The 16,334-nt window shown below is 67.0% G+C and overlaps 1 protein-coding gene across 1 annotated transcript in view; it reads left to right on the forward strand.

The window, feature by feature from the left end:
• RYR1 (ryanodine receptor 1) overlaps positions 1-16,334 on the forward strand; it is a 102,491-nt gene that overhangs the window by 33,926 nt on the left and 52,231 nt on the right. Inside the window, 21 exon segments of the mRNA XM_065044230.1 lie at positions 77-358; positions 360-454; positions 542-571; positions 573-669; positions 1,394-1,554; positions 2,411-2,576; positions 2,656-2,742; positions 3,455-3,681; positions 4,616-5,456; positions 6,451-6,651; positions 7,809-7,920; positions 7,998-8,144; positions 9,543-9,816; positions 10,813-10,927; positions 11,005-11,137; positions 11,810-11,904; positions 11,984-12,119; positions 13,328-13,514; positions 14,407-14,518; positions 14,984-15,104; positions 15,877-16,046. Of these exon segments, the coding sequence (XP_064900302.1) occupies positions 77-358; positions 360-454; positions 542-571; positions 573-669; positions 1,394-1,554; positions 2,411-2,576; positions 2,656-2,742; positions 3,455-3,681; positions 4,616-5,456; positions 6,451-6,651; positions 7,809-7,920; positions 7,998-8,144; positions 9,543-9,816; positions 10,813-10,927; positions 11,005-11,137; positions 11,810-11,904; positions 11,984-12,119; positions 13,328-13,514; positions 14,407-14,518; positions 14,984-15,104; positions 15,877-16,046 (3,789 nt within the window).

Below are 16,334 nucleotides of genomic sequence, written 5' to 3' on the forward strand. Positions count from 1 at the left end.
TCCCACCTCCCATTTTTGGGGTGTCCCACCTCCCTTTTATGGGGTGTCCCACCTCCCTTTTTGGGATGTCCCGCAGGTGACGCGCATGGATGGGACGGTGGACACCCCCCCCTGCCTGCGCCTGAGCCACCGGCCCTCGGGCTCCCCGGCCGCCCCCCCCGAGCTGCTGTTCCTGCGCCTCAGCCTCCCTGTGCAGTTCCACCCGCGCTTCCGCTGCACCCCCGGGGCCACCCCCCTGCCCCAGACCCCCCCCGAGCCCCCCGAGGATGCCGGAGCTGACCCCCTGTCGGAGTTTGAGCGGCTGCGGCGCTCGGCGGGTCCCCGGCACCCCGAGGGCGACGGCGATGGCGACAAAGCACCCGGGGGGGGCCCCGCTGCCGCGCCCCCCCCGCGAGCAGGCCCCCCCCGAGAACGAGAAGGACGCGGCCACCGAGAAGGGCAAGACCCGCCGGGGGTGAGCGCGTTGGGGTGCACGGGGAGTGGGGGGCTGTCACCCAATGTGGGGGTCCTGACCCCCCCCCCCGGCCCTGTGCCCCCCCAGGTTCCTGTTCAAGGCCAGGAAGACAGCGTTTGCGCCCCCCCCCCGCCGTGCCCAGCGTCCCCCGCCTCGAGGAGGACGTTGTCCCCGACGAGCGCGACGACCCCGAGGTCATCATGAACACCACCACGGTACGCTTGGGGTGCCCCCCGCCGCCCCGAAACCCCCTCTGTGGGCCCTGGGGTCTCTGTGCCCACATCTCTGTCCCCAGGCCGGTCCCCTGTCCCTGTGTCCCTGTCCCCATCCCTGTATCCCTGTCCCCATCCTGTCCCCCATCTTGTTCCCTATCCCTGTTGCTATCCTTGTCCCCATCCCTGTCCCCATGCTTGTCTCCTATCCCTGTATCCCTGTTCCCCATCCCTGTCCCCATTCTGTCCCCCATCCCTGTCCTTCATCCCTGTATCCCTGTCCCCATCCTTGTCCCCATCCCTGTCTCTGTTCCTGTATCCCTGTCCCCATCCTGTCCTCATCTCTGTCCCCATTCCTGTCTCTGTCCCTGCATCCTTGTCCCTATCCTGTCCCCTCTCTCATTCCCTATCCCTGTCCCCATCCCTGCATCCTTGTCCCCATACTGTCCCCCATCTCATTCCCTATCCCTGTCTCCCTGTCCCTATCCCTGTCTCCCTGTCCCCATCCTGTCCCTATCCCTGTCTCCCTGTCCCTATCCCTGTCTCCCTGTCTGTATCCCTGTCTCCCTGTCCCTATCCCTGTCTGTATCCCTGTATCCCTGTCCCCATCCTTGTCCCCATCCCTGTATCCCTGTCCCCATCCTGTCCCCCATCCCTGCATCCCCCGCCCTGTCCCCATCCCCACACCCCCACTCCCCCCGCCCCCCTGACGTCTGTGCCCCCCCAGTACTACTACTCGGTGCGGATCTTCGCGGGGCAGGAGCCCTCGAGCGTCTGGGTGGGCTGGGTGACCCCCGACTTCCACCAGCACGACCCGGCCTTCGAGCTGTCCCGCGTGCGCACCGTCACCGTCACCATGGGCGACGACAGGGGCAATGTCCACGACAGGTGCCGGGCGGTGGGACCCAACCGGGACCCCCAAAGTGGGACCCCCAAAGTGGGACCCCAAAGTGGGACCCCAACCGGGACCCCAACCGGGACCCCCGAATTGGGACCCCAACCGGGACCCCAAAGTGGGACCCCAACCGGGACCCCGAACTGGGACTCCAACTGGGACCCCAACCAGGACCCCGAATTGGGACCCCCAACTGGGACCCTCAACCGGGACGCCCAACTGGGTTCCCCCAAACTGGGACCTCAAACTGGGACCCCCAGCTGGGTTCCCCCAAACTGGGATCCTCAAACCAGGACCCCAACCGGGACCACCCAACCGGGACCCCCAACTGGGATCCTCAAACCGGGACCCCAACCGGGACCCCAACTGGGTTCCCCCGAACAAGGACCCCCGAACCGGGACCCCAGCCGGGACCCCCAACTGGGTTCCCCCAAACTGGGATCCCCAAACTGGGATCCCCAAACTGGGACCCTCAAACTGGGACCCCAAACTGGGATAGCCAGGAGGGACTGGGACCCCCAACCGGGACCCCCAAACTGGGATCACTAGGAGGGATGGGGAAGGGGGACAGGACACGGGACGGGGGGGGATGACAGGACTTGGGGGTCATTGGGGGGTGATAGGAAAGGGGACAAGACCTGGGGGTCCCTGGTGGGGTGATGGGGAAGGGGACAGGACCTGGGGGTCCCGGGAGGATGATGGGGAAGGGGACAGGACCTGGGGGGTGACAGTGAGTGGGACAGGACCTGGGGGTCCCCAGGGGGGTGACAGGGAGTGGGACAGGACCTGGGGGTCCCTGGGGGGTGATGGGGAAGGTCACCCCCTCACCCCCCCCATTTCCCCCCCCAGCATCAAGCGGAGCAACTGCTACATGGTGTGGGGGGGCGAGTTTGCCAGCACGGGGCAGCAGGCGCGCGTGAGCCACAGCGACCTGGTCATCGGCTGCCTGGTAGACCTGGCCACCGGGCTCATGACCTTCACCGCCAATGGCAAGGAGATCAACACCTTCTTCCAGGTGGGTGACCCCCCCGTGTCGGGAGGCGCTGGGGGGTCCTGTCCCCATCCCAGGGGTCTCACCGTCTTTGTCCGTGAAGGTGGAACCCAACACCAAGCTATTCCCGGCTGTCTTCGCCCTCCCCACCAGCCAGAACGTCATCCAGTTTGAGTTGGGCAAGCTCAAGGTGAGCGGGACTGCCCGGATGCCTGGGTCCCCCTGGGCGGTAGTGGAGTCTGTGGGGAGACTGTGGGGTCATGGGGAGACAAATGGGGTCTATGGGGAGACAGTGGGGTGGGACAAGGGGATGCTGGAGCTCTGGGGGTGGTAGAAGTCGTTGGGTCTGTTGGACGGGCCAAGGGGAACTGGGGCCACTGGGGAGGTGGTGAAGGTCTGTGGGGGGGTCTTGGTGTTTATGAGATGGACCAAGGAGAACCTGGAGCCCTGGGGGTGGTTGGGGGTCTGTGGGGGCGTCTTGGGGTCTGTGAGATGGACCAAGGAGAACCTGGAGCCCTGGGGGTGGTTGGGGGTCTGTGGGGGCGTCTTGGGGTCTATGAGATGGACCAAGGAGAACCTGGAGCCCTGGGGGTGGTTGGGGGTCTGTGGGGGCATCTTGGGGTCTATGAGATGGACCAAGGAGAACCTGGAGCCCTGGGGGTGGTTGGGGGTCTGGGGAGGGGTCTTGGGGTCTACAGGGTTGACCAAGGAGAACCTGGAGCTCTGGGGGTGATTGTGGGGGGGTCTTGGGGTCAACAGGATGGACCAAGGAGAGCTCAGGCTCCTGGGGTGGTGGGGTCTCTTTGGGTCAGTAGGGTTGACCAAGGGGAACCTGGGGGTCTCTAGGGGCAGCGGGTGTCCCGGCGCCTGTGTCCCCCCTCTCACCCCTGTGTCCCCCCCAGAACATCATGCCCATCTCAGCCGCCATGTTCAGCAGCGAGCGGAAGAACCCGGAGCCGCAGTGCCCGCCGCGCTTGGCCATCCAGGCGCTGACGCCCGTCACCTGGAGCCGCATGCCCAACGAGTTCCTGGCCGTGGAGACCACGCGGCTGGGCGAGCGCCAGGGCTGGGGCGTCGAGTGCACGCAGCCCCTGGTCATGATGGCCCTGCACATCCCCGAGGAGAACAGGTGGGACCCCCGGGGACCACGCGGGACACGGCCCTCGGGGACATGGGGGTGTGGTGTCCCCAGCGGTCACATCCCCATCAGCCCCCAGGCCCATGTCCCCAAGGGTCCCACCCTTGGGAGATGTTCATCCTGCGTCCCCAAGGGTCCCATCCCTGGGAGATGTTCATCCTGCGTCCCCAAGGGTCCCACCCTTGGGAGATGTTCATCCTGCGTCCCCAAGGCTCCCATCCCTGGGAGATGTTCATCCTGCGTCCCCAAGGGTCCCACCCTTGGGAGATGTTCATCCTGCGTCCCCAAGGCTCCCATCCCTGGGAGATGTTCATCCTGCGTCCCCAAGGGTCCCACCCTTGGGAGATGTTCATCCTGCGTCCCCAAGGCTCCCATCCCTGGGAGATGTTCATCCTGCGTCCCCAAGGGTCCCACCCTTGGGAGATGTTCATCCTGCGTCCCCAAGGCTCCCATCCCTGGCAGACCCTGGTCCCGTGTCCCCAGAGGTCACATCCCCAGGAGACCTTGGTGTCCCCTCCCCATCAACCCCCAGTCCTGTGTCCCCAAGGGTCCCCTCCCCATCAACTCCTGGTCCCGTGACCCCAAGGGCCCCATCCCTGGGAGATGTTCATCCTGTGTCCCCAAGGGTCCCGTCCCCATCAGCTCTTGGTCCTGTGTCCCCAAGGGTCCCATTTCCAGCAGACCCTGGTCCTGTGTCCCCAAGGGTCCCCTCCCCATCAACTCCTGGTCCCGTGACCCCAAGGGTCCCCTCCCTGGCAGATGTTCATCCTGTGTCCCCAAGGGTCCCCTCCCCATCAACTCCTGGTCCCGTGTCTCCAAGTGCCCCATCCCTGGGAGACGTTCATCCCGCATCCCCAACTTTCCCATTCCGAGGCCACCTCGGTTCCTTCCGTGTCCCCTCGTGATTGTCCCCTTGTCCCCGCAGGTGCCTGGACATCCTGGAGCTGTCGGAGCGGCAGGACCTGCTCCGTTTCCAGTGGCACACGCTCAAGCTGTACTGCGCCGTGTGCGCGCTGGGCAACAACCGCGTGGCGCACGCGCTCTGCAGCCACGTGGACCAGGCGCAGCTGCTCTTCGCCATCGAGAGCGCCGAGCTGCCGGGGCCGCTGCGGGCCGGCTACTACGACCTGCTGCTGGCCATGCACCTGGACGCGGCGCAGCGCGCCCGCGCCTCCATGAGCGCTGAGTTCATCATCCCCATGACCGACGCCACCAAGGCCATCACGCTGTTCCCCGGTGGTGGCCGCGCGCCGGGACCCCCCGGCGTGGGGCCGAGCGCTTGCTTGAGACCCCAGCCCCATTTCGCCGAGCCCTGTTTCGTCCTGGCGGCCGGCGCCGGGCGGGCGCCGCTCAGCCCCGGCATCCCATTGGGGATGCTGGGGACCAGGGCCATCAGGATGCTGGCGGAGGCGGTGGCCGGGGGGGGCCCCCACGCGCGGGACCCCGTGGGGGGCAGCGTGGAGTTCCAGCTGGTGCCGGTGCTCAAGCTGGTGTCGGCGCTGCTGGCCGTGGGCGCGCTGGGCGACGCCGACGTGCGGCGCGTCCTGAGGATGATCGAGCCCAGGCTGTTCGGGGACGCGCGCAGGGAGCCCCCGGCGCAGGGCGAGGAGGAGGAGGAGGAGGAGGAGGAGGAGGCGAGGAGGAAGGCCATCGAGGCGGGGGAGATGGAGGAGGAGGAGAGGGAGAGGAAGGAGGAGGAGGAGGAGGAGGACGGGCTGGAGGAGGGGCTGCTGCAGATGAAGCTGCCCGAGTCGGTCAAGCTGGAGGTGAGGGGGCTGGCCCCAGGGTGACAGCCCTGCGTGCTCTGTGTCACCTCCCCAGGGTCCCTGTCCCCAGGGTGACAGCCCTGCGTGCTCTGTGTCACCTCCCCAGGGTCCCTGTCCTCAGGGTGACAGTCCCGGTGTCCCCTCCCTGGGCTGCCTGTCCCCATGTCCCCTCCCTGGGGACATTGTCTCCGTGTCCCCTCCCCGGGGACCCTGTTCCACCCCTGGGTTGCCTGCCCCCATGTCCCCTCCCTGGGGACCCTGTTCCATCCCTGGGGTGCCTGCCCCCATGTCCCCTCCCTGGGGACCCTGTTCCATCCCTGGGGTGCCTGCCCCCATGTCCCCTCCCTGGGGACCCTGTTCCATCCCTGGGGTGCCTGTCCCCATGTCCCCTCCCTTGGTTTCTTGTTGCCGTGTCCCCATGTCCTGTCCCTTCAGTACCTCTCCCCGTGTCCTCTCTCTGGGGACCCTGTCCCCTCCCCATGGTGCCTGTCCCCATGTCCCCTCCCTAGGTACCTTGTCCCCATGTCCCCTTCCTTCAATACCTGTCCCTGTGCCCCCTTCCTGGGTACCTTGTCCCCATGTCCCCTCCCTGGGGACCTTGTCACCATTTTCTCTCTCAGGGGGTCCTGTCCCCTCCCCATGGTGCCTGTCCCTATGTCCCCTCCCTGGGGACCCTGTCCCTGCCCATGGTGCCTGCCCCCATGTCCCCTCCCTGGGCACCTTGTCCCCATGTCCCCTCCCCATGGTGCCTGTCCCCATGTCCCCTCCCTAGGTACCTTGTCCCCATGTCCCCTCCCCATGGTGCCTGTCCCCATGTCCCCTCCCTGGGGACCCTGTCCCTCCCCATGGTGCCTGTCCCCATGTCCCCTCCCTGGGCGCCCCATCCTTCCCTGCACCCACCATCCCCGTCCCCAGTGCCACCCCCAGGGACGCCCCGATCCCCCTCAAGCCGCCCAGCTGACATTGTCCCCCCGTGTCCCCCGTGTCCCCGCAGATGTGCAACCTGCTGCAGTACTTCTGCGAGCGGGAGCTGCAGCACCGCGTGGAGGCCATCGTGGCCTTCTCGGAGCGGCACGTGGAGCGGCTGCAGCGCGACCAGCGGCGCCGCTACGGCCAGCTCATGCGCGCCATGACCATGTCGGCCGCCGAGACCGCCCGGCGCACCCGCGAGTTCCGCTCGCCCCCCCAGGAGCAGGTGACGCCGTGGGACACCATGGGGACATCCCTGGGGACATCCTGGGGACATCCCTGGGGACACCCCTGGGACGCCCCTGGGGACATCCTGGGGGATGTGTGCGGGAAATGGGGACACACACGGGGATGTGTGGGGACATAAGGACACCCCTGGGGACATCCCAGGGACATCCTGGGGGATGTGTATGGGAAATGGGGACACATATGGGGATGTGTGGGGACATAGGGACACCCCTGGACACACCAGGATGTGCGGGAAATGGGGACACACAGGGGATATGTGAGGATGTAGGGACACCCCTGGGGACATCCCGGGGACATCCCGGGGACATCCCAGGGACATCCCTGGAGACATCCTGGGGACATCCTGGGGGATGTGTGTGGGAAATGGGGACACACAGGGGATGTGTGAGGATGTAGGGACACCCCTGGGGACACCCCGGGGACACCCTGGGGACGTCCCAGGGACATCCCTGGGGACACCCCTGGGACGCCCCTGGGGACATCCTGGGGGATGTGTGCGGGAAATGGGGACACACACGGGGATGTGTGGGGACATAGGGACACCCCTGGGGACATCCTGGGGACATCCCAGGGACATCCTGGGGGATGTGTATGGGAAATGGGGACACATATGGGGATGTGTGGGGACATAGGGACACCCCTGGGGACACCAGGATGTGCGGGAAATGGGGACACACAGGGGATGTGTGGGGACATAGGGACACCCCTGGGGACATCCTGTGGGACACCAGGATGTGCGGGAAATGGGGACACACAGGGGATGTGTGGGGACATAGGGACACCCCTGGGGACATCCTGGGGACACCCCTGGGGATATCCTGGGGACATCCTGCGGGATGTGTGCGGGAAATGGGGACACACACGGGGATGTGTGGGGACATAGGGACACCCCTGGGACATCTCTGGGGATGTGCACAGGGACCTGAGTGGGGACATGGATGGGGACATGTGTGGGGATGTGAGAGAGGGCCAGTGTGGGGACATGGGGACCTGTGTGGGGACATGGGGACCTGCGTGGGCACATGGGGGCCTGTGCGGGGGGGCAGCAGCAGGGCGCTGGCCGTGGGCCATGTCCCGCTGACCCTGCTGTCCCCCCATGTCCCCGGTGTCCCTCCATGTCCCCCGTGTCCCCAGGTCAACATGCTGCTGCAGTACAAGGGGGGTGCGGACGAGGAGGACTGTCCCGTCCCCGAGGACATTCGTGACGAGCTGCTCGACTTCCACAACGACCTGCTGGCCCATTGCGGTGAGTGACACCCTGGGGACACCCCCTGGGGACATGGGGACCCCCTGACCCCCCCACCGTGTGTGTCCCCCCCCCAGGCATCGAGCTGGTGACCGAGGAGGAGGAGGAGGAGGAAGAGGCGTCGCTGCGGCAGCGGCTGCTGGGGCTGGTGCAGAAGGTGCTGGGGCTGCGTGGGCCCCCCCCGGCACCCGAGGAGACCCCATCCGAGGAGCCACCTGCACCCAGTGAGTGGGGACAGGGTGGGGACAGGGGCAGGTGGGGTGTCCCCAAGGTGCTGGGGTTGTGTGGGCCCCCCCAAAAGGAGCCACTTACACCCAGGGAGGGGGGACAGGGGGTGTCCCCAAGGGGCTGAACGAAGTGTCCCCCGGGCATGGTCAGGATGTCCCCAAGGTGGCAACTGAGGTGTCCCCAAGGCGGTGGTGGCCTCAGGCTGGGTCCCCACCTGTCCCTGTCCCCACCTGTCCCTGTCCCCATCCCCATGGGTACCCATCTGTCCCCACCTGTCCCTGTCCCCATAGGTCTCATCTGTCCCTATGGGTCCCATCTGTCCCTGTCCCCATCTGTCCCTGTCCCCATGGGTCCCATCTGTCCCCACCCTTGTCCCCAGGGGGGTACCCCATCTGTCCCCATGCGTCCCTATCTGTCCCCACGGGTCCCATGTGTCCCCACGCTGTTCTCACGGGTCCCATGTGTCCCCACGCTGTCCCCACGGGTCCCATCTGTCCCCACCTGTCCCTGTCCCCATGTGTCCCCACCTATCCCTGTCCCCATGTGTCCCCATGCTGTCCCCACGGGTCCCATCTGTCCTCACCCTGTCCTGTCCCCATGGGTCCCATCTGTCCCCACCCCTGTCCCCACGGGTCCCATCTGTCCCCACCCCTGTCCCCACAGGTCCCATCTGTCCCCACCTGTCCCTGTCCCCATGTGTCCCCATGTGTCCCCACCTATCCCTGTCCCCATGCTGTCCCCATGGGTCCCATCTGTCCCCACCCCTGTCCCCACAGGTCCCATCTGTCCCCACCTGTTCCTGTCCCCATGTGTCCCCACGGGTCCCATCTGTCCCCACCTGTCCCTGTCCCCATGTGTCCCCATGTGTCCCCACCTATCCCTGTCCCCATGCTGTCCCCATGGGTCCCATCTGTCCCCACCCCTGTCCCCACAGGTCCCATCTGTCCCCACCTGTTCCTGTCCCCATGTGTCCCCACGGGTCCCATCTGTCCCCACCTGTCCCTGTCCCCATGGGTCCCATCTGTCCCCACCCCTGTCCCCATGGGTCCCATCTGTCCCCACCTGTTCCTGTCCCCATGTGTCCCCACCCTGTCCCCATGGGTCCCATGTGTCCCCACCTGTCCCTGTCCCCATGGGTCCCATGTGTCCCCACCTGTCCCCATGGGTCCCATCTGTCCCCACCTGTTCCTGTCCCCATGTGTCCCCACGGGTCCCATCTGTCCCCACCTGTTCCTGTCCCCATGTATCCCCACCCTGTCCCCATGGGTCCCATCTGTCCCCACCTGTTCCTGTCCCCATGGGTCCCCACGGGTCCCATCTGTCCCCACGTGTCCCTGTCCCCATGTGTCCCCACGCTGTCCCCGTGGGTCCCATCCGTCCCCGTGTGCGCGCAGGCTCGCTGCAGGAGCTGATCTCGCAGACCATGGTGCACTGGGCGCAGGAGTCGTTCATCCAGAGCCCCGAGCTGGTGCGCGCCATGTTCAGCCTGTTGCACCGGCAGTACGACGGGCTGGGCGAGCTGTGCCGCGCGCTGCCCAAGGCCTACAGCATCAGCGCCCGCTCCGTGCCCGACACGCAGGCGCTGCTGCAGTGCCTGGGCCAGATCCGCTCGCTGCTCATCGTGCAGATGGGCCCCGAGGAGGAGATGCTCATGATCCAGAGCATCGGGTGCGTGCGGCCTCCGCCTGGCCCCAGTGGGCACCCCTGGCTCACCCCGAGTCCCCAACAGCACCCCCTGGTCACCCCGAGTCCCCAGCGGGCACCCCTGGCTCACCCCGAGTCCCCAACAGCACCCCCTGGTCAACCCGAGTCCCTAATGGGCACCACGTGTCGCCAGCAGGCACCCCCGGGTTACCCTGAGTCCCTAACGGGCACCACGTGTCGCCAGCAGGCACCCCCGGGTTACCCTGAGTCCCCAACGGGCACCATGTGTCCCCAGCGGGCACCCCCGGGTCACCCCGAGTCCCTAATGGGCACCACGTGTCCCCATCCAGCACCCCCGGGTCACCCCGAGTCCCCAACGGGCACCGCATGGCCCCATCCAGCACCCCCGGGTCACCCCGAGTCCCCAACGGGCACCATGTGTCCCCAGCGGCCACCCCCGGGTTACCCCGAGTCCCTAATGGGCACCACATGTCCCCAGCAGGCACCCCTGGGTTACCCTGAGTCCCCAACGGGCACCACGTGTCCCCAGCGAGCACCCCCGGGTCACCCCAAGTCCCCAGCGGGTACCACGTGTCCCTGTCTGGCACCCCTGGGTTACCTTGAGTCCTCAATGGGCACCATGTGTCCCCAGCGGGCACCCCTGGGTCACCCCGAGTCCCCAACGGGCACCACGTGTCCCCATCTGGCACCCCCGGGTCACCCTGTGTCCCCAATGGGCTCCGTGTGTCCCCATCTGGCACCCCTGGGTCACCCCATGTCCCCAGTGGGCATCCCCAGTCACCCCGTGTCCCCACCAGGCACCCCATGTCCCCTGTGCGCCCTGTCCCCTCCCTGGGCACCCTCTGTCCCCATCAGCATCCTGTGTCCCCACCAGGTGCCCCCAGGCACCCCGTGTCCCCTGTACGCACCCCACATCCCCCCCCAGCACCCCATAACCCCCTCAGGACCCCCAGCCACCCTTCGGTGACCCCCCCCGTGTCCCCTTTGTGTCCCCCCCAGGAACATCATGAACAACAGGGTTTTCTACCAGCACCCCAACCTGATGCGGGCGCTGGGGATGCACGAGACCGTCATGCAGGTCATGGTCAGCGTGCTGGGGGGCGGCGAATCCAAGGTGAGCCCCCTGTCCCCCGCTGTCCCCTCAGTGTCCCCGCAGTGTCCCCTGACCCCTCCTGTCCCCGTGTCCCCCAGGAGATCCGGTTCCCCAAGATGGTGACCAACTGCTGCCGCTTCCTCTGCTACTTCTGCCGCATCAGCCGCCAGAACCAGCGGGCGATGTTCGACCACCTGGGCTACCTGCTGGAGAACAGCAGCATCGGCCTGGGTGGGGTGTCCCCCCCGTCACCCCCGTGTCACCCCCGTGTCACCCCCTGTCACCACAGTGTCACCCCCTGCCGCTCCTGTCCCCTCCCTGTCACCCCCTGCCACCCCAGTCCCCTCCCTGTCACCCCCTGCATCACCCTCTGCCAACCCTGTCACCTCCCTGTCACCCCAGTGTTACCCCCTGCCACTCCTGTCCCCTCCCTGTCACCCCCTGGCACCCCGTCCCCTCCCTGTCACCCCCTGCCACCCCTGCATCACCTTCTGCCAACCCTGTCACCTCCCTGTTACCCCAGTGTCACCCCGTCACCCCAGTGTTACCCCCTGCCACCCCTGTCCCCTCCACATCACCCCCTGCCACCCCAGCGTCACCCTCTGCCACCCCTGTCACCTTCCTGGCACCCCAGTGTCACCCCCTGTCACCCCCATGCCACCCCGACCCCCCCCCGGCCCTCCCTGCCACCCCTGTCCCCTCCCTGTCACCCAGTGTCACCCCTTAGTGCCCCTGCATCACCCCCTGTCACCTCCCTGGCACCCCAGTGTCACTCCCTGTCACCCCTGCCACCCCTGCCCCCTCCCTGCCACCCCTGTCACCCTGACCCCTTCAACATGTCCCCCATCACTCTGACCCCCCCAACATCTGTCACCCTGACACCCCCCGCCCTGTCCCCAAAAGGCATGAGGGGCTCGACCCCCCTGGACGTGGCGGCCGCGTCCGTGATCGACAACAACGAGCTGGCGCTGGCGCTGAAGGAGCAGGACCTGGAGAAGGTAAAGTGGGTGACACGGGGACCGCGTCCCCAGGGCTGTGACGTCCCCAGGGCTGTGACACGTCCCCGTGTCCCCGCAGGTGGTGACGTACCTGGCGAGCTGCGGGCTGCAGAGCTGCCCCATGCTGCTGGCCAAGGGCTACCCCGACATCGGCTGGAACCCCTGCGGGGGCGAGCGCTACCTCGACTTCCTGCGCTTCGCCGTCTTCGTCAACGGTGAGGGACGGGGGGTCCCCGTGTCCCCCCCCCGGGGACTGTGTCCCCTGACCCCACCCTGGGGTCCTTGTGTCCCCACCCTGGGGTCCCTGTGTCCCCATGCTGTGGGTCCCTGCACCCGTGTCCCCATCCTGGCACCCTGGTGACCATGGGGGGAACACTGGGGTGACACGAGACGGGTCCTGGGGTGTCCCCGGGTGTCCCGCTGTCCCTGTCACCTCCATGTCCCCATCGTGGCACCCTGGTGACCATGGGGGGAACACTGGGGTGACATGAGAGGGGTCCTGGGGTGTCCCCGGGTGTCCTGCTGTCCCTGTCACCCCCATGCCCCCATCGTGGTACCCTGGTGACCGTGGGGGGAACACTGGGGTGACACGGAAGGGGTCCTGGGGTGTCCCCTGGGTGACAATGGGTAGGTCATGGGTTGACACTGGGGGGCCCAGGTGGTCTTGGGGTGTCCCTGTCACCTCCATGTCCCCAACCTGGGTTCTCATTCCCTGAGGAACCCCGTCACCCCCATGTCTCCCCAGCACTCGGTGTCATGGTGTCCCCTGATGTCCCCATCACCTCCATGTCCCCTCTGGCACTTGGTGTCCCCCAATGTCCCTGTCACCCCCATGTCCCAGTTTTCCCCCGATGTCCCCATCACTCCCACATCCCCCCGGCACTTGGTGTCCCGACGTCCCACGATATCCCCATCACCCCCATGTTCCCCGGCCCTTGGTGTCCCAGTGTCACCTGATGTCCCTGTCACCCCCATGTCCCAGTGTCCCCCAATGTCCGCATCAACCCCATGTCCCCCCGGCACTTGGTGTCCCCCAATGTCCCCATCACCCCCATGTCCCCCGGCCCTTGGTGTCACAGTGTCTCCTGATGTCCCTGTCACCCGCATGTCCCAGTGTCCCCCGATGTCCCCATCACCCCCATGTCCCCTGGGCACCTGGTGTCCCAGTGTCCCCCAATGTCCCCATAAACCCCCATGTTCCCCTGGCACCCAGTGTCCCCCAATGTCCCTGTCACCCCCACATCCCCCCAGCATTTGGTGTCCCCCAATGTCCCCATCACCCCCATGTCCCCCTGGCACCCAGTGTCCGCCAATGTCTCCATCACCCCCATGTCCCCCCGGCACTTGGTGTCCCCCAATGTCCCCATCACCCCCACGTCCCCCCAGCACCCGGGCGTCCCTGGACATCCCCATGTCCCCGCAGGGGAGAGCGTGGAGGAGAACGCCAACGTGGTGGTGCGGCTGCTGATCCGGCGGCCCGAGTGCTTCGGGCCCGCGCTGCGCGGCGAGGGCGGCTCGGGGCTCCTGGCCGCCATCCAGGACGCCATCGCCATCGCGCAGGACCCGGCCCGGGACGGACCCAGCGGGCGGCGGGAGCGCCGGCGGGAGCCGTGAGTGGGCGGGAGGAACCAGGAGTGGGTGGGGCTGAGCTGTGATTAGGCGGGACATGGGAGTGGGTCCATTGAGATCCCCCCAACCCCATTGAGAACTCCCCAACCCAATCCTGATCCACCAACCCCACTGAGATCCCCCCAACCCCACTGAGATCTCCCCAGCCCCACTGAGATTCCCCCCAGCCCCACTGAGATACCCCCAACCGCACTGAGATCCCCCCAACCCCATTGAGAACTCCCCAACCCAATCCTGTTCCACCGACCCCACTGAGAACCCCCCCAACCCCACTGAGATCCCCCCAACCCCATTGAGAACTCCCCAACCCAATCCTGATCCACCAACCCCACTGAGATTCCCCCCAGCCCCACTGAGATCCCCCCAGCCCCATTGAGATCCCCCCAACCCCATTGAGAACTCCCCAACCCAATCCTGATCCACCAACCCCACTGAGATTCCCCCCAGCCCCACTGAGATCCCCCCAGCCCCATTGAGATCCCCCCAACCCAATCCGCTGCCCCCAACTCCATCCAGACCCCGTAAGCGGGGCCTCGGGATGGGCGGGAACTGGGAGTGGGCAGGGCGAGACGTGATTGGGTGCGCTGGGAGGGACGAGGTGTGATTGGTCGGGAGGAGCAGTGAATGGGCGGGTCGAGGTGTGAATGGATGGGTCGAGGCGTGAATGGACGGGTCGAGGCGTGAATGGGCGGGAGGAGCCGTGAATGGGCGGGACGAGTTGTGATTGGTCAGGAGGAGCCATAAATGGATGGGATGAGCTGTGAATAGGCAGGGTGGGGGTGGCTGGAGCGATGCCGTGTTTCCCCATGTCCCCCCAGTGCTACCCCTGTGTCTCCCACCCCCCAACCGCCTCTGCCCCCCCTGTCCCCCCAGATTCGGACCCGAGGAGCCCCCCGAGGAGACCCGTGTGCACCTGGGCAACGCTATCATGTCCTTCTATGCCGCCCTCATCGACCTGCTGGGCCGCTGCGCCCCCGAGATGCACGTGAGCACCGGGGGGGGCATGGGGTGACACACAGCCGGGGGGGGCATGGGGGTGACACACACCCCGGGGGGGGCACGGGATGATGCACAGCTGGGGGACACGGGAGGTGACACACACCCCGGGGGGGACATGGGAGGTGATACACTCCCTGGGGGGGAGGGGACATGGGGGTGGCACATGCCCCGGGGGAGACACGGGAGGTGACACACACCCTGGGGGGGACATGGGGGTGGCACACGCCCCGGGGAAGACACGGGGGGTGACATACACCCGGGGGGGGACACGGGGTGACATATGCCCTTGGGGGGGGACACGGGGGTGGCACACACCTGGGGGGGATACAGGGGGTGACACACACCCCGGGGGGGGCATGGGGGTTGACACACACCCGGGTGGGGACACGGGGTGACACACACCCGAGGAGGGGACACAGCCTGGGGTGACCCCCCGTGTCCCCCTCCGCAGCTGATCCAGGCCGGGAAGGGGGAGGCGCTGCGGATCCGCGCCATCCTGCGCTCGCTGGTGCCGCTGGAGGACCTGGTGGGGGTCATCAGCCTCCCCCTGCAGATCCCCGCCCTCGGGAAAGGTGGGGGCCGGGGGGGCACCGGGGGGGTCCCAAGGATGAGGGGGGACAGGGGGCGTCAGGCTGGGGGGCTCTTGGGGTGCCCAGCGACACTGGGGGGGAACTGGGCTGGGGGATGTGGGGGTGCCCAGTGACACTGGGGGGAACTGGGCTGGGGGGCTCTTGGGGTGCCCAGTGACACCGGGGGAGCAGCGGCTTTGGGGGGAACATGGGAACAGCCAGACTGGGGGTACCTGGGTTTTTAGGGGGTTCTCTGGTTTTGGGGGTGCAGGGGGATGCCCACCTAGACGGGGGGTCCCTGTTTATGGGCGATCCCTATTTATGGGGGTGTCCCTATTTTTGGGGAGTCTCTGGGTTTGAGGGGTTCCCTGGTTTGAGGATGCAGGGGGATGCCCACCCACATGGGGGGGGTCCCTGTTTTGGGGAGTCACTGGGTTTGGGGGGGTTCCCTGGTTTGGGGGGGTTCCCTGGTTTGGGGATGCAGGGGAGTGACCAACCAGATGGGGGAGTCTTTGGGTTTGGGGGTTTCCTGTTTTTTGGGGGTGCAGGGGGATGCCCACCCACATGGGGGGGGTCCCTGTTTTGGGGGTTCTCTGGGCTTGGGGGATTCCCTGGTTTGGGGGTGCCCATCCGGTCACGGGATGCAGGGGGGTGCAGGCAGGGGGATGTAGGAGCATGTAGGGGGGGGTCCGGAGGGTGCAGAGGGGTCTGGGGGGCACAGGGGGGTTTGGGGGTGCAGGATGCCCCCCCAACGTGCCCCCCCCCCCCTCCCCAGACGGCAGTGTGCTGGAGCCACGCATGGCCGCCAGCTTCGTCCCTGAGCACAAGGCGCCCATGGTCCTGTTCCTGGACCGCGTGTACGGGGTGGAGAGCCAGGAGTTCCTGCTGCGGGTGCTGGAGGTGGGCTTCCTGCCCGACATGCGGGCGGCCGCCTCGCTGGACACGGTGAGACCCCCAACCGGCCCCGGGACCCCCAAACCGGCCCCAGGACCCCCAGACCGGGCCTTGCCTTGTGGGGTGGGTCCTGAGCTCCTCCTCATCTCCTCTGGCCCATGGGATGGGTTTGGGGTCCCCCTCATGTCCTCTGCCCCATGGGATTGGTTTGGGGTTCCCCTCATGTCCTCTGCCCCATGGGATTGGTTTGGGGTTCCCCTCATTTCCTCTGCCCCATGGGACTGGTTTGGGGTTCCCCTCATCTCCTCTGCCCCATGGGATTGGTTTGGGGTTCCCCTC

The sequence above is a fragment of the Columba livia genome, chromosome 34 (genome assembly GCF_036013475.1).
Source record: "Columba livia isolate bColLiv1 breed racing homer chromosome 34, bColLiv1.pat.W.v2, whole genome shotgun sequence".
NCBI lineage: Eukaryota > Metazoa > Chordata > Aves > Columbiformes > Columbidae > Columba > Columba livia.